The 20793-nt window shown below is 40.9% G+C and overlaps 3 protein-coding genes and 1 long non-coding RNA gene across 6 annotated transcripts; 1 reads left to right on the top strand and 3 right to left on the bottom strand.

Annotated features, from left to right (window-relative positions):
• Positions 1–1211: 1211 nt before the first annotated feature.
• Positions 1212–3392, bottom strand: LOC115759890. 2 transcript variants are annotated; one of them, XR_004017557.1, is made up of 4 exons: positions 2473–3392; positions 2209–2414; positions 1713–1911; positions 1212–1591 (listed from the first exon to the last, which is right to left on the bottom strand). It is a non-coding gene; the product is annotated as an uncharacterized LOC115759890 (long non-coding RNA). The 2 variants fall into 2 exon arrangements; XR_004017556.1 differs by having other exon boundaries at positions 1713–2414.
• A 2683-nt stretch (positions 3393–6075) lies between these two features.
• On the bottom strand, positions 6076–11410 carry LOC115759889. Its single transcript, XM_030701005.1, has 4 exons — positions 10042–11410; positions 9751–9867; positions 7956–9695; positions 6076–7896 (listed from the first exon to the last, which is right to left on the bottom strand). Exons 1-4 carry the CDS (start codon positions 10900–10902, stop codon positions 7171–7173), a joined length of 3444 nt encoding a protein of 1147 aa, XP_030556865.1. The 5' UTR covers positions 10903–11410; the 3' UTR covers positions 6076–7170.
• Positions 11411–11959: 549 nt separating this feature from the next.
• LOC115759722 (blastoderm-specific protein 25D) lies at positions 11960–19210 on the top strand. Its single transcript, XM_030700738.1, has 8 exons — positions 11960–12123; positions 12639–12946; positions 13285–13520; positions 13588–13825; positions 14262–16077; positions 17473–17896; positions 17958–18069; positions 18126–19210. Exons 2-8 carry the CDS (start codon positions 12655–12657, stop codon positions 18380–18382), a joined length of 3375 nt encoding a protein of 1124 aa, XP_030556598.1. The 5' UTR covers positions 11960–12123; positions 12639–12654; the 3' UTR covers positions 18383–19210.
• Positions 19211–19293: 83 nt separating this feature from the next.
• Positions 19294–19961, bottom strand: LOC115759723. Of its 2 annotated transcripts, none has more exons than XM_030700739.1 (2): positions 19571–19961; positions 19294–19508 (listed from the first exon to the last, which is right to left on the bottom strand). In XM_030700739.1, the coding sequence occupies exons 1-2, from the start codon at positions 19938–19940 to the stop codon at positions 19345–19347; spliced, it is 534 nt and encodes a 177-aa protein (XP_030556599.1). In that variant the 5' UTR covers positions 19941–19961; the 3' UTR covers positions 19294–19344. The 2 variants fall into 2 exon arrangements, with proteins under 2 accessions (XP_030556599.1, XP_030556600.1); XM_030700740.1 differs by having other exon boundaries at positions 19294–19505.
• Between the last annotated feature and the right edge of the window lie 832 nt (positions 19962–20793).

Raw genomic sequence — 20793 nt, 5'->3', positions numbered from 1 at the left:
TATATACATGCATGTATGTATGTGTAAGTTATAAACTAAGTGTGTACATATGGTATGCACATACTATCCATGTATAAATGTATGTTATCATCTATAAATTGTATGTATGTATTTACAATGTTAAGTAACGTTCTTACCAGTTATTTGTATCTTTTACTGCAGTTGATAATTTTGATAGTCAGTATATATGCATGTATGTACACATGTACGTGTATGTACATGCATGAAAACAAATGGAAATTCATACATGCATTGGAACAGTCAATATTGTTTGAAATTCTATTCAATCTCATTGAATCCGTCTTAAAATTATAACTCACGCAGTCGCAGTACAACTTATACTGCCGCTTCCTGTGATCACACACGCTCGTGTTCTGAGCACGAAGAGCGTCGTTTCGAAAGCCCGAAGAGTCGCGGCTTGCATTTGCTTATGTATGCATGTATGTATGTATGTGCGAGCGGGCTGTGGGGTTGGATGCAACTGCAGTGTCAGACTCAGGCCAGATCGAACATGTTCGAAGTAAAACACAGCGCAACCGACCTAGTTCCATTATTTGGCCCGTTGCTTTATGCTGTTGGTAATTTTTTTTTTTTTATGTTGCTCTTGTTGTTTGTGTCCCTATCTGAACGTTTTGCGCTTAGTGATCTTTAACGGAGGTCCACTTTCTCTTTTTTGGCCAAGTCAATTGGTATGCTATGCTTAGTTTCTGTCTTAGAGATTCGACCTCATATTCAGTTAACATTTCTTTGCTGCAAAGCGACATTTGTCTTAACATTCTTTTTCTATGCATTGCACGTGCATAACATTACAATAATTATTTTAGTACCTATATGGGTTTATCCCAGAGTAAATTCTATACGCTGAGCCCCCATTGAAGGTCCTGTAATGTGTAAAATTATGCATCTCCGAACCTATTAGAACCTACAAGAGTTATAGATATATATCAAAAATATATAGATATTATAAAAATTATAAATTGTGAATGTATTTAAATAGGCATTCGAAATTTCCAGTTCCTAGCTATAGTTGACGAGATCGGCGCGACTTGATCAAAAATATATGCATAAATAAGGGTGTAGGAGATTTATGTTGCAACACAAACCTTGCAACATACAACATGTCGTGTTCTACCCTTTGTAGCAGTATTCAATGGACCCAGGGCATAACATTGCGATTTATGTTAATAATGAAGAAGAATAGTTATATAATGTCAAAGATTTTACAATGCTTAATATTATATGAAAATGCCTTCTGCGCTCTTCACATGAAATAATTCTAATTACATTTTTCAGCCAGGTTGTGTTTGTCTTAGTCTTTACAGTCTTCAACTTAAGGCGCGATGCGTGTAAAATGAATGAACTTAACCTAACTGTAAGTCAGCCGAAAAAAAAAGGCTAACGGCTGCTTGTGTACTGTTGTCCTGTTGAAACTTTCTCTGTTCCAATGTCTCGCTTGCTATCTCGCTTGCGCCCTCAGTTCTTCTGTTTCTTGTTCGTCCTTTTCTTTGTTATTGCCCTGGCAGCTAAACTTTCAAGGTTAAGCCTGCCAGCGGGGAGCAATGACATTTGGCTGGCGGCGAGCCATCGACCACTTCACAGTGGAGCAAAACACAGCATTTATATGTTGATATAGTTGATACATAATAATAATAATAATAATATTCGTGCATATTTCGATAGACATTTCTCTAGAAATCTACGTAAATACATACCTATATTTGGGTTACGATTGTTATCGCGTTAAATATTAGCTTCCATTTGGAACCAATGTGCATGTGTCGTTCTCTCTTTCTCTCTTCATTTGATCTTCTGCCTGCCTGCTTGTCATTGGTTAATAAGACATGGAGACGAAAAGTAACTGTAAGCTTGTATAACAGTTTTGAGCGTTTGTGCTAACTGCATCGGGTTGCTCTGCAAACGCAAAATCAAACACAAAAACACAAATGATATATTTATAAAGAATTGTCTTTGTCACGGTGTCGAGCATAAAGTCGGGAGTACTTGTGAGAGTGACATCATATATGACATAGAAACCCGATATTTGTCCAAATAGCTTCAGATCCGAGAATATCACAAAATACTTGAAATAGTCGAATACGCTCCTTTCAATCGTGAACAGGGCACAACAAATACGAATCAATGTTAATGTGCATATGTATGTGTGCATGCATGCTGGCTGGAAATTTTATTAGTTTTATGCACACTTACATACATACTTTACACACACACACGCACACGCACAAAGCTTGCCTGGGAAGGGCAGCAAGATGCGCTGGCGAAGGCGGCTGACGCCCTGCCTCTGTCTCTGTCTCTGCCTCTGCCTCAGTCTCTGCCTCTGCCTCTGCCTCTGCCTCAGTCAGATGGGTTGTTGTCCTTGTCCTTGTCGTTGTTCTGGATGTGCGCGGCGTCTGGCCCTGTTCGGTGGAAGGGAAAGGTTATTAGACTTAGCGCAGACATTTTTGTTAAAGTAACCTTTCGCTTTTAGGGTGTTGGTTGGTCGACGGAAACAACCTGGCGTGGTCTGAGGGCGGTTCATCAGACGAAGACGCGGCGCGGCGCGACGCGGCCAGTGTCCTCTGAGTCGTTGTAACTTTGAGGGCCGACGAACCGTGCCACGTCACGACAGCGATAATACTTTAGAGAACGCTTTTCGGCGTTGACTTTACGGTTGAACGCGTGTCCTTAGTCCTTACCTATGCACAACACGAAAAGCCAGGAACAAATTCTAGATTTCCTGCATTGCGTTCTTCTGACTAACAATCTATCTATCTTTCATTGACTTTATTCTATTTTCTTGTAATTATTAAATAATTTTTGTTTAATTAAAAAAATCATCTTTCTGTCAATCTAAGGCATTTGATATGAAAAACTAGCAATCAACGGTTTTCATTCTTTTTACACCCAAAAATTGTAGATCCTCCTAGTTTATTTCCGATAATCGATTACTTGTCCCGCTTCAAAGTTATCGCTAAGAATCGATCCTGTTCTTTGAGCAAATCTCAAACTTGATATGTAGCTTTCTGAACTGTCTCTGTATATATATATTAAGTTACTTTCATTTTATAGCTATCACCACCTGCCAATTTGCATTGCCGCCCAATTTGAGCCACAATTTTAATCAATTGTCTTTTTGAGAACTCTATAGCACAATAAGATCTACTGGTGAAAATTTCATCAAGATCGGTTAAGAAACACAAAAGTTATTGAAGAAAACGTATTTTGGCTGGTCACATGTTTCCCGCAGCTAGCGCAAATTTCAAGAATTTCCGATTGTTGCTATTTTAATTCGTTTTGTTCTCCATAAGGGTCCTATTGTTGGTATCACTGTCGGTTACAAGTTCGAGTCCTATTGAGGGAACTGTTTTTTTTTGTAATTTCTTTTTTAACTGCTGGGCATAGTTAGTAGAGGGTTCAGGGTATCTGCTAGTCGTCAACCCCCGACTAGAGCCTCCTTTTTTTTTACTTTACTTTCTTAACTTCAAATTACTTAATTATTTTTCCAGTTTCGCTTTGCTGATCATTTGTTGCAGTACAGTTGTTGCATATTCAACTAATACCACAAGCACAAATACGGAATGAGGGGAAAATGGCAAACGCGCCAAGTTGGTCATGACATTTGAAAATTGTTTTTGTAAATATGTGTAATAGCCAGCAGGAGACATCTCTAGCCCCATTTAAAATAAATAGTCTTCATCAGCATCAGTAGCCAAATCGTTATTGAGGCATTCAGAAAGTATAAGAGCTAGAGTAAAGTTTCCCACTCATTTTCCACCTGTCGAATAATAACGGTAGTGCACTAGTCGGTAGTGCCCGAAATACGCTGAATTATGTATGTATGTATGAATTCTATTCTAGAAGTTACATTTAAAATTTGTAGACTCTCTTAAATCCTAAAAGATTTGCAGTATTTCAATATCGATTTTGAAAGATTACTTGGAAACGGGATTAGTTATTAATTGTCTAGGAGGACCTACGTTCCAAATTTCCCTCTAGCTTCAGATCGAACGAACAGACGGACGGATAGAAAGATAGACGAACGGACTAGATCAACTCTCGGCTATTGATGCTGATCGAGAATATATATACTTCACAAAACCAATATACCCTTTTTACAGCTCTTGAATGGGAATACACGAAAGGGTTCCCCTGGGCACAAAGATTAGATTGGTGTACTCCCTTTAAGTTTAGATCGATATGCGTACTACTTTACTTTCGAATCGCAATTGAATTCGGCGCAACCTAATTTGTCACTCAAACTCATAAAGCAAATCGCCAACGTGCCGCAAACTGGGACACACATACAAATTAATTTATGCATGCAACAGCAATACTTAGAAATACTCGCAAATGTGTGTGTGTGTGTGTGCTTATGCTAAACGAGCTATGTGTGCGTGTGTGTGTGTGTGTGTGTGTGTGTGTGTGTGTTGCAGTTGCAATCAGAGTTGACGTCGCAGCCGACACACAAAAAATAGAAAGTTTACGTGTTGCATTATTTGCCTGTTGCCGCTGCCGCTGCAAGCATTTGCTGCAATTTTCTCTTTGCAATTTGATTGAATAAAATATTGTGTAAAAGCTAATGTCGGCGTCGACGTCGGCGTCGGCGTCGACGTTGTTGCCAACTTTCCAACCGCAATCGGGGCTTCTAACTCGGTTACGGTTACTAGAAGCAATAATAATTACATTTGTCCCACTTTACTTTCACTTGGCGAGAGTCGAATGCGAATGCGAATGCGAATACGAATGCAACTGCAACCGCGCAACGTGGGCAACTGCGACGGCGACGGCGGCAGCAACGGCGACGTCGTTAGAGACCGGCGTCGACTTTGACTTTGTGTCGCTGCGCAACACTGTAAGTGTGTGTGTATGTGTGCATGCATGTGCATTTGTGTATGTCTATGCCTATGTGTATGTGTGTGTGTGTGTGCTGCATGCTGCAACAAAAGCTGCAACTTTTTCCAGTCGCTAGCTGGGTGGAAATTGTTTACCGTTGCCTGCCTGCCTGCCTGCCTGTTGGCAAAAAGGAAAAGTGGGTCAAGCGCAGCATTATTGCCACACTATTGCTGCACGCTGCGGCTGTCGTGCTGCCTGCTGCACGCCGCGCTTTGTGGCACCTACTTGACAATTTCGAAGCGGGCCAAATTGTGAATTTTGTTTGCCGTTTTTGTTTAACTGACATTTGCATTTCATTTGCAAAAATAGACTGCGACGATCATTTTCTCTTTTAATACCCTCAACACATTGAAAATGGCTTAAAGGGTATATTGGACTAGCTTTGTGTACAATAGATATGTTCTTGTTCGGCATCCGTCAGAAGTCTGTAGCTCTTATATATTATCAAATTTCGCTAGTAAATAGGTGGTAAATAGCTGGCTAAAAGCTTGAGCAATTGATGTTGTTCTTAGTCGGGCACTCCCGAAAGATACTTGACATAAGTATATACTATTCCAAATGCTACATGTCAGATTTGGTGACTCTAGCTCTTAAAACCTAAGAGATTTGTACAGAAACAAGATTTCGATAACGATTCCATCGATAACTTAGAAACGGGACAATTTATCGATTATCGAATACGGAAATTCTTACGCGCGCGCACTAGAAGAAACTACATTTCAAATTTCTAGTTTGCAGCTCTTATAGGTTCGGAGATCCTGGTGAGATCGGCTCGGCCATTGATGCTGATCAGGAATATATATACCTTATGGTTTCTAGCACACAAGAATATTAACACTAAAAGGATGGATGTTACATCTATTTTAATTTGACGCGAACTATTTAGTGTGGCGTTTGGCTCTTTAAACGCCTCGCCAACCGAGTGGCTTTTCGCTCATCAAAAGCCACACGGACTTATACTTCTAGTATGTTCTAGTGTGAAGCGAGTGTAAGTATAAGAGCACAAGTATAAGAGTACGCGATTTCGTGAGTAGAGGGTCGAATAGCCGCGCATTTGACACTTCGCGTGTGGATTGTTGTTTTTATTTAACATTTTTTAAATATATTTTCTAATTTTTAGAGTTATTTATCGTTTTACTTAATATTATATATACTTGATTTGCTTACATTTCGTTAGACATTTAATTTGTTTTTTGTTTTTCTTGTTTTTTTTTAGTTTTCTGCTGTCTCCTGTACATACAAAATTATTACATTACTCTTTTTAGCTTATTCTTTATTCAATCTTATTTGCACGAACATTTTCATTGTATATATTTACATGTAAATACTTAAGTACTTAATATAAATCAAAAATCATCTATTTGGTGGTCCGTAAAAGTGTTTCTCACTTTCAAATATAGGCGAAAATTCTCGTAACTATTTCAAGTGAAAAGCCATTTCTATTGTGTACCTAATATTGTATACCAAATTGAATAATGGATAGTTCGTTTTGAATTAATAAATCAATTGTTTTTGCTTGGCGTTTCTTTCTTCATAATTGACTAGTGTTTCAGAAACTGAAACTTACCAGTTTTTGAAAAATCATCGAAATTAACGCCGGAGAATTTAATTGGGCTGCTTTGTTTATGTTCTTTCTAAGTACGTTTTATAAATAATAGTTTTTACAATGTATTCCATGTTCAATTCAGTACGTAATTCGCAGGTTATTTAAGAAGGGCTCGAATTTAAACTAATTATAAATATATATATATATATATATATATTTTGTTGCACAGGAATCTGAAATACAGCGGTCGTTAAAAACAATTATATTCAAACATGTTAATTATTAATCTTTTGGCATAGTTTTGGTTGTTCGAATATAAATTTGCTTGATGCTTGGGATATACAAATGATATTTTGTGTGTTCTTTAAAATCTATATAAAACCATAGTTTTTTAAATATATTTAAATTTAGTGCACGCACTTGTTAATATGAAGCAAGCTTTGTTATATGAACTTGTACATTGAAATAAAATGATATTTAATTCTGAAAAGGTTTGTTCACAAATGTTAATTGTAATTGTTAATCAAAGGGGGTAATTAAAATTGTTAGCAAGTAGACAACCAAAAGATGACGTGTTAAATGCTTTAGGGAAAATCAAAGAAAAAAAGCAAACTATTTCTTTTTTGTATGCGTTGGCAGGTAACACCACTTTTGCTTAACTCGCACGAACAGAAGAGCCAATTGGTAATGCAATAACTTGCAATGGATAACGGATTTAATGACACTGGCGTTGGTTATCGCCGATGCAGAATGTTAGAGAGGGTGCGTATTTGTTTCTGCAGTTCCGAGTCCATTCGGCAACATTCCTCATCAAAGATTTTGCGCATTTGCTGCAGCTGCGGCAACTTGTCGGCTTGCATATTGAGCAGATCGCAAAAGAACTTGGACCACACGTGCTTCTTTAAATAGCGCGGCAACTTTTGACGTATCTCCCAACCGGCGGCTCGTTTCTGCGGCTGCATATACTCGCCAAAGAGCATGACGTGCACCGTGCTGGCAATACAAAAAAGATCTGTTTCATATGACCAGGAGCGGCCCTCCTGCATTTCGATGCATGTAAAACCATCCGTCTGCACCACCTTGCGGAACTTGGTGTGCTCCGCGTCGGGAAACAGCGACATGTCGATGGCGCATCCAAAATCAATTAGCCGCAGCGAAGGCTCGGCATTCTCCACACTTGGTACGCGCATTAGCAGAAAGTTGTCGGGCTTAATGTCCGCATGAATGATGTGCTGTCGATGCAAATGATCGACAATATTGCAGATCTGCGATGAGAAGTGCATGACCAGAGACTCGTGCATCACCTTTGTGGTGGCTTGACGTATTTTATTATTAATGTCCAGCAGCGAACCGAAAGGCGAGAACTCAGTGGCAATAAGGCTGGCATTCGGTGCTATAATCGCAGTCGATATATCCATAAGTCCTGGCAGCACTTCCGGCTCCCGTATGCGTCTCAGCACCTTAAACAAAAATTACACATAAGCAAATAAAGTATTGATTGACAAGTCTGAATATTCACCTGATCGCATATATAGATCTCCCAAGTATTTGGCGGCTTCTGGTACTTGAGCGCCACAACGTTGCCGGTGCGAGTGTCAGTTGCCTTGTAGACAGAGCCATAGGATCCGCGACCCACCTCTTTGTCAATGTTGAACTGCACGCCTTCCAGGACGCTGAGGGTGCGCGTGTTGGAGATTTTCGGCAGCGGTGTTTGCACAACTTTATAGCTGGCATGGGCGTCGTTGTCGCCAGGAAAATTGAGTTTAGTCAAAAAGGCGCGGCAGAGCTCGCTGTTGAACGGATCGATTGCTTCTTTGCCCAGGTGACGGGCAATTGTCTCCAGCGCCTTTGACAGACGGCGTTCCTGTGCCTCTGCGTCGTGTTGTGTAGCGAAATATGAGTTTTCCTGAAATGTGGAAAAGTCCGCCAATGTGCTTGTTGTGCTCTGTGCAGGCATGTGGTTGTTATTATTGTGCGCAGGCAGCGATTTATTGCCAACGCCAGCAACATGTGTGGCTTCACGGAAATTAAGTCTATCCACAGCCAGCGCTAGCGAGCCATTCGAATTGTCCAGGCCACCGGCACTGGAGAACGAGAAGTTGGCATTGTCATTGAAGGTAGCGTTGTGTATTGGTGCAGAGGCAGCTTCAAAATCGGCATGGACAACGCCAGGCTCGACACCATTTGCCACCTGGTCCGCCACTGAGCAGGATGAGTTACTGTTGCTGCACAGTTCAGCCTGAAACTTGTTGCCATGTTTCGCCTTGGCGCGCGCACGTCTGCTCTCATTCGCTGTGCTTTTTGGTGTGGAGGTGTGGCCCAGAATATATGGGTGGAAATGATGGCTTTCGTTTCGCTGGCGCTGCATTGTCGTAGCTCCACTATAGTCTTGCAAAGCCTTGGACGAGGTAGCATACTTGCGCATAGGTTCGGCTGTTGGTGCCGCTGGTGAAGGCAACTCTTGATGCTGATGGTAAATGCTTTCGATTGTATAGGCACTATATGGGCTACACTCTAGCGTGCGTTCCTTTTTAAATTTCATCTTTATAGAGCGATTCTGTTGCTCAAAGGTCGTCTGTGCTTTAAAGTTCATTTCCACGTCCACGCCATTGGAGTAAACCTGCTTCGCCGGCTCTGCATCTGCATCGTTGTCCTGTTGATCGGAACCCTCCTCGTCGGACTCTTCGTCTGATTGCTCTGGTTGGTTATCCTCCTCCCCTCCCTCATCAGCGCCAACTTCAGAACTTGCTTCTTTAGATTTTTCAACGTTTTGCGCATAGTGTTTCCCATCCATTGCCGTCATGCAGTAGGCTGTCTCCTTTTGATAGGAGTTGGAGAGATCCTGTTGCTGCCCATCTGGATAAGTGGGTTCTTTTTGGGTCTGCTCTTGTGCTTTGATATTGAGTGCCTGTTGCGGCGCTTGCGCCTGCGCCAATTGTTTCCGCTGCTTCAGCAGATCCGTGTACTTGCGCGCCAACAGCTCTTCAGGACTGTACTCGATGCCCACGCCTGCTGGGTACACCATTTGTTTGGCATAGTGACAGACGCGTGATGGGTCGTCCGGCTCTTCTAGAGTCAGTGCTGGCTTCCACGTCTCGTGGTTGTTCCGCCCGTAAGCATGAAAATTTCGCGGCAAGCGCACGCCTCCAACTTCCGCCAAGGACTCCTGCTGCTGCTGCTGTGGTTGCCCCTCGCTAGGACTTCCAGTGACCGCCACCTGTTCCTGTAGCTGTGGTCCGAGGTACGTATTTGCGGGAGTCTAAAAAGTGGGCAGTAGTCAGTAAGCAATACGCCAATATCTAAGTGCTGCTTACCCGATTCTGGTGCAACATGGGCGAATAGTGCGAGTGCCCGAGCGATTGGTTCTGTGCAGCTTCAAATGCGGGATGATGCAGCTGCTGGCCAAAGCGCGCTGGTGCCGAAGGAGTCGGCTGGAAAAAGAGTAAGCAGACTCGGTTAGCCCTGATTTTGTTGATATTAAACGGGAAAATAAGGGATCAAATGTGGGTTTGGAAATTAGTTTCTTGCAACTCCGGATCATTAGCATAATTTCGTAATTTAGCTGCTTGATATAATCTCTCTGAGAAATCACTTTCAAATATTACCTGTTCTTGATGCTGGTAGTGAGTTTGTTGCGGCGCTTGCTGCTGGTGTTCTTGTGCAGTTGAGAGATACGTAAGCTCCTGCGGATGCTGCTGATATTGATGAAAGTTATCTTGGCGAAGGTGATGAGACCTCAATGGTGTGGATGTCGCAGGACTCGGGTAGGCTGGCTGTTGCTGGTGATGATCTTGCTGCTGCTGCTGCTGATGATGCTCTTGCTGTAGGTGATGGGTTTGTGTGTATGTGGTCAACTGCTGCAGTGCATCGTGAGACGCTGCCTGGTGCTGATGTTGATGCTGTTGCTGCTGCTGCACTTGTTGCTGCTGGAAAAACAATGAGCGCACATATGTGAACTTGGCATGGGCGTTTTGCAGCTCAGCGTTGCTGTGCGCTTTCTCTTGGAACGCCAGGTTGAATACTGCTTCAGCATCCTTGAACTGTTCGTGCGCCTCGTAGTAACTGGCCCAGCCAATATAGAATGCGGCCACCTGGCGACCGGTGCCACGCTGAAATAGAACCTGATAGAAACGCAGCTGGTCCGTCTGCATTGCAATGTATTTAAGCCAGAGGCGCACAAGGCGCACATCCTGCCTATAATAGTCGTTGTGCTCGTAAACTGTGAGGCATCGTTCGAGCGTCTCGCGGAACTTAAGTTCGGGATCGCTATGTGCATGGTTTTCGTACCAGCATATATAATTGTACCAGTGATCTAGCGGATCGGGTCCCTGGTAGAGCGATATGGCGTGCTCCCATGCCTGTTTGTCCTTTAGGAAGTCGTTCACCTCATCCGCACTCAAGTTCTCGTTTGCACTGCTTGTTTGAGTTTGATTCGGGTTGGCCCGCATATATGAATGCATGGCCATTCTGATCCTGTTGATCGGTGTGGAGCCAGAATGAGAGACAAACTTTAGCGAAATTTTGAAAGCGTTTGCATTCGTAAATCCAAGTTTCGTAATAAATCCAATTTATTTACACGGACGGCTCTTTGATCAAGGCCGTGGCGAAGATTGAGACAATGTGTTTCAACGACAAATAATATTGAATGCTAACACTTTGTTGCTGTCGGTTTTAAAATAAACATATTATTGCTTTTACACTCAATAGCTTTCAGGAATTACAAAAAAAATTAAGTCTTATTCTAATGTTTTTTTATGTCGCTGTGTTGCTGATAAGCTATCGCTACTTTTTTTGTGGTGGCTTATCGATAACAGGAAGAGCAGCCCTGTAGTGTTATTTGTATTTTAAGTAAGATAGGGGTGTTCCTAACATGAATTTCGATAAGTTCCATGCCGGTGTTGAAAAACAAACAAACTTAAAACAGTTAATATATATGATTCACATCAATAACACAAATCCAGGAAATATGTTGTATGCCTTAATACGATGAAAAATTCATAAAATACATATGTACTTGTGATTTAAATTAAAAATGAATATAAGAAAAATATACTAAATAATTTTAAATAATAATAAATAATTGAAACAGTGTTAGGATTGAATGCAAGCACCCTTACATCTAGAAAGGGAAATATTTAAATAAAAAATTGTTGGGCTAAAACCCTAATGGTAAATAAAAGTTGTTTTTTGTATTTAATTTCTATGTTCATAAGCCGGCCTATAATATTGCTGTTGAACTGTGTACTACTTGATTTTTGATTTTTCCAACAATATTGTCTAATTCACATGAATGAACACGAATGTCACATTTTTGTCTAATGTGAAAAATATGGCCCGTACGTTTTCCCATAAGAAAACACATTCTTCACATTCGAGCAAATGAGAATGCGTTACGTCAGGCAACTCCAAAAGAACAAATATATCGATAAACTGACCGCAGACCCCGTTACTCCGCCACTGTGCTCGTTTATTATACATTATGTTTTTACCAATTTAACCATTACGCATCTAGTGGTTTATTATTGACTGTGCAATCGAATGATTTTGTGTATTTTCAAGTGCATATTACCGATCTAAACTTACCAACAACAACACCCAATGTTAAAACCGAGCAACAAACCAAAAGCCGTGGCTACATCAACAACAACTACAAAATAGTAGCCTTTTATCGATTTCACCTGAACAGTGTACAAATGCATTTTACTTTATATAATTATTCTAATAACCATGCAGAATGTATATGAAATGTACCACACATCGAAGGATTCATCATTGTGCACAGTTTATGAATTGTACATAACATAAATGTGTATGTACGTACATATGTACATATCTATTCATGGCATTTATGACTTTCCACTCCGTTCAATATTTCGGGCTGTCAATGTTTCAATCCGTTTGCTGACATATGTACATATATTTCCTCTGGCAAATAAGAGGCAAAAGGCTATCTAATAAGATTTAGATTTAGATTTCGAATGAGGACTTCAATTTAACGTTGATGAGTTATGAATATTATTAAATTTTATAGATATGTTATTATAAATGCCATAAATTGTGACCTGCGGAACATTTCATATAACTTTTTGGCTTGGCGTTACAATATATGCATATATGCTAAAATATATTTCAATCTTGTTATGTCAAAGATAACTCTCTTTCCTAGTACTAATTATGGTATCTATACATTTGACGGATATAGACTTAGCCCGTAGATAATGGAGGTGTCGGCCGATCCGTACGAGCAGAAACTTTACCAGATGTTCCAAAGCTGCGAGACATCGCAACGCAAGAGCGGCCTGCTGGACGAAGTTTCGCTGACGCGCCTCTGCCAGCTGCTGCAGCTGCGTGATCAGGGATCGGCGCTGATCTCTAATCTGACCGCCAGCGGTAGCTCCAAGCTGGGAGTTTCGTTTGAGCAATTCAAGGTAGCTCTGCTTAATTTCTTGGGCACAGAGTTCGACGGCTCAACAGCGCGGCCCGGATTAAGCACACCATCTGGACTTAAAGGTAAGGCATGATTTTTTTACCTAAACTCGGGCGTCAGCTGTAGATAATAAAACAGGAGTTGCAATTCATCAGCTTTTATGAGGGGTTAAACCGGGATACCTGCCTGTTATTGTGCCCTGCCAGCGGCGGGAATTGTGCATTTAAAGGTGCTCCGCTGTGTGCTTGTCCAACAGTTGCAATTAGATCCTCCTCACGATACAATATGGGCACACGATTGTATTACAAACAGTGTTCGGGCTTTTTTGATCCCATTATTGAAAAACTAGCTGCTCGTTTTGGTACACCGAAATTCGACGAGCATATCTAAGGCTAATTACTAATGGGCTTTTCTTTTGCAGAACGTTCTTTGGTGATAAGTGACGAATCACCTGCCAACACATACCAGGAGAGCCTGCCGGAGGGCGAGGCGTCTGATCGTGAGGTTTCGCCCAAGCTTATCGTGGGCACCAAGAAGTATGGCCGTCGCTCACGGCCCCATCAGATTGGCCTCGACGAATTACCCGTTACGGACTCGGATAATACAGATGAGGATCAGCAGCAAAGTCTTAACGGCTTTAACGCGCACATCGTCCAGGTGAGCGGCAGCGCCTTGTTGTTAATTTTTGCAGTTATTAACTAGGTTTTTTAAACTCACTTTTTAGGTGCAACGGTCGTCGTCACAAAGTGATCTGCCTGGCAGCCGGTTCCTGCACTCCATCTACTACAGCGGAAGCAAGCTCAAGCGCTGCGCCTCGCTACCGGCACGCAAGAATCTGCAATCCAAAATGATCACCACAACAACAACGGCGAGCACGACAGTCGGTACGCAAGTCGACAAAAGCAGCACCAAAAGAAATGTCAGAGAGGCAACAAAAGAGTGCAGCAGCGTCGAGTCGCTAGGTAAGTGCCACTTAATCACTTGGTTTACAGTTTTCTCTGGTTTATCCATTTTCGGCCCAACTAGTTAATCATATATATATATACTATGTAGGCTTTAATTTTGCATTGCCTTTTGCTGCATTTGGCATGGAGTCAAATTAAGCTTTGCGGACCCTTAACTGCTTTTCAAAGCGAAATTGATTCAAAGTTAAACTTTTAAACAATCTTTGACATTTTGGATGCTTACTGCACATAAATTTGATTTCCTTTGCTGTCAATCGAAATATAAATAACTTAAATAATTGTAATATTCAGTCAACAATATGTTGATTATTAATTTGAAAATTTTTTATTTGTATTAGTTTCCTAATTGTTTGTCGTACACCTTTCATTGTATTTTATGGGATATAAATTTTCTGTGGCTTAACAATGATAATATTCGGCTCATGCTTTACAGATCTAATGACCCCACATCATTTGGAAAAAATTAGCGCGCAAGTTATCGTTGACACCTGGGAAATGGCAAATATAGTTAATAGTGTAGGCCTGTTGCACGCTCTGGGCTTCGACGAGGAGGAGGTGAACCTACAGCAGCTGACCAAAGTCCTTGAAGAAGAGATACGCGGACTTGAGCTGGATCCACATGCAAATGTGTTGCGTGCTCTGGTGGCGCTCCAAACTTTAGAGTTGGGATCGCTGCGACAGGCATACCGTCAACAGCATGAGGAAAATCTTAAGCTGCGATCTGATAATAAGGCAGCCAATCAGCGAGTGGCGATGTTGGCCGCCGAGGTGGATGAAAGGCATGCAATTTTAGAGGACAACTGCAAGCAGGAAGTCCACCAACTGGAGCAGAGACACGCAAGTATGGTGCGCGATTTAACTCAGCGCATTTCAAGCGATCGCGACCATTGGACCAGCATGACTGCGAGATTAGAAGCCCAGATTAGAAACCTCGAGCAAGAGGAGATCAAGCTGAAGACTGAGCTAGAGCTGGTGCGCGCTGAAAATACTGAACTCGAGATGGAACAGCAGAAGGTCCACCTGCAAATGACTGAGGTACTGGAGCAGAACATTAAGCTGAATCAGGAGCTGGCTAAGTGTGAGCCAGTTATTAAATTGGAGAACAGCGAACATGCTGCCAACGGCAGAGATAAGACTTCAGAGGATGATGAGATTTTGGTCGTTATGGAGCAAATGGCAGCATTGAAAACGGAGAACGCACAATTACGTGACAAAACCGATGAGCTAACAATGGAAATTGAGAACTTGTACGTTGATCTGGCTCGTACAAAGTCAAGAAAAAAGGATGCTGCAACTGTTGGTGTGATTGCCTCAGCTGGGGACTCTGCCGAATGTGAAGAACTGGAGGCTGTTAGCGTCGGATTGGCCACCAAGCGACGAGGCGATTCGCCCAGCAAGACGCACGTACTTGGCGAAAGTCCGCGGCTGGGAAAACAGCGCAAGTGCTCGGAAGTAGGCGAGTCCAGTGACAACAGCAGCGATTGGTTGGCGCTTAACTCTGAACTGCAATGCTGTAAAAGTCACGAGGAGGAGCTTGCTGCTCTGCGGCTGACCGTCGAGCAGTTGGAACTAAAGCTACAGGCGGCAACCTCAAAGGCTGCCGACACTGCTAAAAGCGATAGCAATAGTCGTGCCACCACGCCGGAGACACGCTGCAAGGAGCTTGAAAACAGTTTGGAGCAAATGCAGCGCGCTTACGAGGATTGCGAGGATTACTGGCAAACCAAACTAAGCGAGGAACGGCAAATGTTTGATAAGGAGCGCCACCTATATGAAGATGAGCAGCTGGAAAGCGATAAAAAGTTCACCGAGTTGATGGAAAAGGTGCGCGAATATGAGGAACAGTTTAGCAAAGATGGCCGGCTGTCGCCAATTGATGAGCGCGATATGCTAGAACAGCAATACGTTGAGCTCGAAGCGGAGGCCACGAATCTGCGGAATAACTCAATTCGCATGCTAGAAGAAAAGTCTCTCCAAATAAACGCATTACAGTGTGAGGTGGAAGACTTGCGTACACGCCTAGGCGAGAGCGTAGAAATATTAACTGGCGCATGTGAGCTCAATCCGGACGTACTCGATCAGATAACTGCACAGTCTAGTCAAAGGCCAGCCAGTTCGCCCATCAGCTACCTGTGGCACCAAAGCACAATCCAGGAACCTCTTAAATCGTTCGATGCTGCTGACGGGGAGAGCACTCCCAAGGTCTTGACACTCCTGTGCGAGTCCCCTAACCGCAAATTAACCAGCCGGTAAGTACAGCGCGGCTCTTGCGAGTCCTGCTTTTCTATGTATATGTGTTTATGTGCCGCGTCCTTATAATTCTTATCTTATTTAAATATTATTATTTAGCTAATAAGTGGATGAGTGGATGTGTGGATGTGCTTTTCGCACGTTAAATAAATTAGATAACACCTCGATTCAATCTTTTGTCAAATTCATATTAAGCTAGTTTAATATTTTATTATCAACATAATAAAAGTCAATTAATAGTTCTTTTTTTCTGTATCATTAGAGTTACACCTATTTGTAGTTTTTAATTAGGTTCGATTGATTTGCCAAATATATTTTTTAGAATTTCAATTCTTCAGCAAAGTTAAAGGCATATTTATTTACAACAGCAATTTACTTTAGTTTGTGTTCAGAAAATAGGTAAATGGTCTAAAACAAATTGTCAAAGGCAGATGGGGTTAACTCCAACCCAATAATTTAATATAATCAGGCCGACGATCTGAATTTAATTATATCCTAGGTCTGTATAAGCTTGATTTTCAGATATTATAAAAGCTAGAAGCACTATTTTAACAGTTTTAATACTTGATAATAAAATTAAAAAGAATTTTTGTTTGTTTTGTCTCCGTTTTTTTTTCCATCCTGTTGAAGGATGTCAGATACTTGAAACTTTAGAAATATATTAGATATTGTATGTCTTCCAAGGCTTAGGGATAGACAAGTCAAACTATTTTGAAAACGTTCAATGGGTGCGTGACAAATCTGAAATATCAACATCCTATAATTAGTTTGGAGGGTACTCCCATTTATTGGATTTTAATCGACTAGGTTCAGAGATCGGCTATTGATGCTGATCAAGATATATATATACACTTTATGGGGTCGCAAATGATACCTTCTGCCTGTTTTACCCATTTTCAATGGGTTCGTTTCTTTGTTTGTGCATCTGTTAAATGCCAAAAATTGTCCGGCTGTAGTTTCGTTTGATGGTCTGAGAACTTACTGGTCTACACATTTATAGGGTTATTAAATTATTACTCAACTCAAGGCCGATCTTCACAAGCGAGATTGTAGATTTATTTAAATTTTCTTTAAGCAGACGAAAATTCATAAGCTAATTAACGAATTGTTCAAATAGTCGAATGAAATAGACTTCATTCAAATTGCAATCATTCATCAAAAGCAATCAAAAAGCCCTTTTAGATTAGGCTCCGGACTTTAAAAATAACTAGTTTTTAGCTTGATCGTAAGAGTTAAGAAGTTTTTTATCTGGGTATACACGACCATATATTTAAAGTCCTTAATCAAGGAGCTTTCGTGATTCTGTGTACTGTTGCCCGCTTTAGTTTTAGTTCTCTGTCATTACCTTACCAATTGTTATACACTAAATAAATCCATTTTTTTTTTTTTTTTAGAAACAATCTTACAACTTCGACGACATCAATATTTAGTACCACGCCTCGAGGCACTTTATCATCGGGCCAATCACCCACAAACAGTGATACAAAATATACTTCGTCAACGAGTGTTTGTGCGCCGGCGCCCATTTGCAAGCCCAAATGCTCGTCGGAAGGCGAAATCGCGGATAGTGAGACCTCATCAACTGCATCGAACAAGAGCTTTGATTCGCACAGCGTTGTGTCCACCAGCAAAGCGTCTTGCTTCAGTCATGAAAAGTGCAGTAGCCCAAGTGCTCTGAAGGAGGAACTGAAACGTCTTAAGTTCTTCGAGCTTTCACTCAAGGAGCAGATCAAGGATCTGAGCCTGCAACGTGACGGTTTGGTCATGGAACTGCAACAGTTGCAGGAAGCACGCCCAGTTCTTCAGAAAGCATATGCGGTAAGATCGTTGATAATAAGGCATTATCTTTTATTTATTCTGCTCCTTTTTTTTTAAACAGCGAACAACACATCCGACGCTTCAGCAGCGACTTAATCAGCTTGAGCTGCGGAATCGTCATTTACAGAATGTGGTTAAGCAACAGCAGAAATATACCGAGACTCTGATGCAGCGTAAGCGTAACAAGCAATTATTACCATTGACTGATTCATTGCCATATATTTAATAGAATCCTGGCGACAGCATCAAGTGGATCTCAACGAGTTGCACGGTCGTATTGAAGCACAGGCTGTCCTGATTGCCGATCAGACGCAGCGTCTTCAGAACGCCGATATTCTTGTGAAGGATTTGTATGTGGAGAATTCGCATTTGACCGCTAATGTTCAGCGACTCGAGCAGCAGAGAGCGCGCGTTAATCTCATTCACCAACAGCAACAGAAACAGCACCATGTGCCTGCCTTAAGCGATCCATCTGGAATTCCGTAGGAGAAACGCACCAGAGATTAAATGAAAAAGACACATCGAAGTAATACGATAATATGTACCAATACACTAGGCAACATTAATGCAGTGATATTCTTCAGAGTATTTACATGATATTTTCTTGTTTGTATTCATACATATATATAATAATATATGTTCTCGATATGACTAAATGTTTTTTGCTGAAGAGCACCTTAAAAAGCAGAGCGGAACAATCGACTGTACCGATTTTTATATCATAAATCTACTAATTGAACTTCATATTTGGTATATACATTGTTGATCGTATAAATCAATTAATTGATATAGTTAACGTAATAATATAGATAACATTTTAAATTGGTTAAAAAATATCAAAGTTTACCATTCGCATATATATTGTTGATTTCAATGGTATTCAAGTAAAAAAGACGTCAAAGTAAAATATGTATTTATTTCGCATATTAAATTAGTTAATAATACGCAATCGTTTTGTCAAATGTTTATGTATTAACATATTTACGAACCAATTAATTTGTAAATGCTCGATGTACACCTTAATTGTATGTTATGATCTGTGCTTGTTAATGTACGAACAAAACATTAAACTATTTTATAAAACCAAAAACGAAAAGTTTCAATATTTTTGCTGATATCAGATGTGTGGAATATTTCAATATTCTCAATATGAATATGAATGAATCTTAGCAATATTCAATATTATGGTCAGGGACTGGAATGTAGCTGGAATGCAGATGCAGCTCAAGAGTCGTCGGTCCGGATGGAGTCCAGCTCTGTGCAAAGGCATCCCCCCCCTTATCAGATCCCTCACGTTTTGTCAGCTGCGGCCTAGCCAATTCTTAAAAGCTAATAAACGTCGAACACGTCCACTATATTCCGCCTTTCAGTTCGTTAGAAAAGTAGCCACAATTGTGTTGCCATTATATTATATGAAGAACAATTTATTGGCACAACATACGAATAACTCAGGAAGTCATGTATTTCATTATGTTGTAATCTCGCATTGCTTGGCACCTTTGCTCATAGCTCAAAAGCGACGCTTCCAATGTGTTGAATTCCACATTCAATAAATTGTTATTCTGCTTTAGAAGAGCCAAAAATGTGCTGACAGCTGACTTTGGTTTAACTACTGGAATAAACAAAAAATAATATTTTTACTTTCCACTTTCAATTAATTAAAATGTTATTTACGTTGTGGCTGGGGCTTGCGTTCAGTAGTCGGTTGTGTGGTCGTGGAAGCACGTCGCATTTTACTACCATTTTCTACAAATTGTGCAATTACACTACGAAATTTCTCCGGTATCAAAAATAGACGATCCACATTGCCTTTTTTATAGCAAAGATATGCCGATTTCATTTGAAACCATTTTCTGCGCACTTGAGTTGGCGATTTGTTGGGAAATCCGTGCCTTTTCATTTTGCTAGCAATTTGTGTAAAAGTATTGTGCGTTGTTGCAGTGTGTGCCGATCCTTGTGACAGTCTCACTTCATTTATTAAATTAAGCATGCATTCGATTTCGGCAGTGAGCCAAAAATTTCTTTTTAATTTTCCAGACTTCATTGTTTGAGAATAAATATTTACTATTTATTAGAGATGTGTAATTGAAAACGTGCGTCAAGTTAGCAGCGTTTCGATTTTTGGAACTTGGTTCCGATTTTTGGAACTTGGCTCACAGATTTATTTATTAATTCATTTATGTTTCTAAGCACATAGAAAACTTAACTATGCACTGTTCATATTTTTAATTTACTATATTTAAAATCAATTAATTTAATTATTATTCCTTGCAGCCCAAAAACAAAAACAGCATCTATATAAAGCAAGGCTAGTGGTTATAGCCAATTCACACTGAATCCATTTCCCTTAGGGGAACGAATGAAATCTGTTGAAGATGTGAAAGTACTGTGCACATTTGCAAAATCTAACATTTTTAAAATGGCAGCCATAGAGTTTAGTGAAGAAAGCATCAAAAATATAAATTTTAAAAATAAATTGACAACAATATGTCAAGTCGTCGCTATAGTTACCCTACCCTACCCTCAGCGCTCTATGTATATCGCGGGCGATATCTGCGAGAGGTTGTCTAGACGCTTGAACACTAAATGACGGGATTGTTCACAGACACCACACTTTAAGTATGAGAGAGCGTTATGTTTAACGCCGGCTTCCAACGATGTCCGAGAATTAGTGGTAATGGGAAATAAGAAGAGTTCGCCGACTCCGTTATCTTGATTACATTTATCACATTTCATTCTTTTTCCTACACAAAGGCCCCGCCGCACTGACTGCCATTCCTTTGTCGAGCCGTGCGCTTTCCTCGGCAGATAAACTTCGCCCCGAGCTTTCGCAACTCCGCCTCGGAACTATCGCTCTTTGCCGCCGAGGTAAAGATGCGCTCTCAAGGACGCTGTTC

The sequence above is a fragment of the Drosophila novamexicana genome, unplaced genomic scaffold (assembly GCF_003285875.2).
Source record: "Drosophila novamexicana strain 15010-1031.04,08,12 unplaced genomic scaffold, DnovRS2.1 tig00000387-arrow-pilon, whole genome shotgun sequence".
Lineage (NCBI taxonomy): Eukaryota > Metazoa > Arthropoda > Insecta > Diptera > Drosophilidae > Drosophila > Drosophila novamexicana.
Note: the sequence above shows the minus strand (reverse complement) of the source record. Positions and strands in the feature narration are given on the sequence as shown.

Coding starts and splice junctions, on each gene's coding strand:
- LOC115759889 (XM_030701005.1), bottom strand. CDS start 10,902: ATGGCCATGCATTCATATATGCGGGCCAACCCGAATCAAACTCAAACA. Junction 9,696..9,750: donor CCATGTTGCACCAGAATCGG/GTAAGCAGCACT, acceptor CCCACTTTTTAG/ACTCCCGCAAATACGTACCT. Junction 7,897..7,955: donor AGATCTATATATGCGATCAG/GTGAATATTCAG, acceptor TTTTTGTTTAAG/GTGCTGAGACGCATACGGGA.
- LOC115759722 (XM_030700738.1), top strand. CDS start 12,655: ATGGAGGTGTCGGCCGATCCGTACGAGCAGAAACTTTACCAGATGTTC. Junction 13,521..13,587: donor TTAACGCGCACATCGTCCAG/GTGAGCGGCAGC, acceptor CTCACTTTTTAG/GTGCAACGGTCGTCGTCACA. Junction 13,826..14,261: donor CAGCAGCGTCGAGTCGCTAG/GTAAGTGCCACT, acceptor CATGCTTTACAG/ATCTAATGACCCCACATCAT.
- LOC115759723 (XM_030700739.1), bottom strand. CDS start 19,940: ATGAAGTCTGGAAAATTAAAAAGAAATTTTTGGCTCACTGCCGAAATC. Junction 19,509..19,570: donor ACGCAAGCCCCAGCCACAAC/GTAAATAACATT, acceptor TGTTTATTCCAG/TAGTTAAACCAAAGTCAGCT.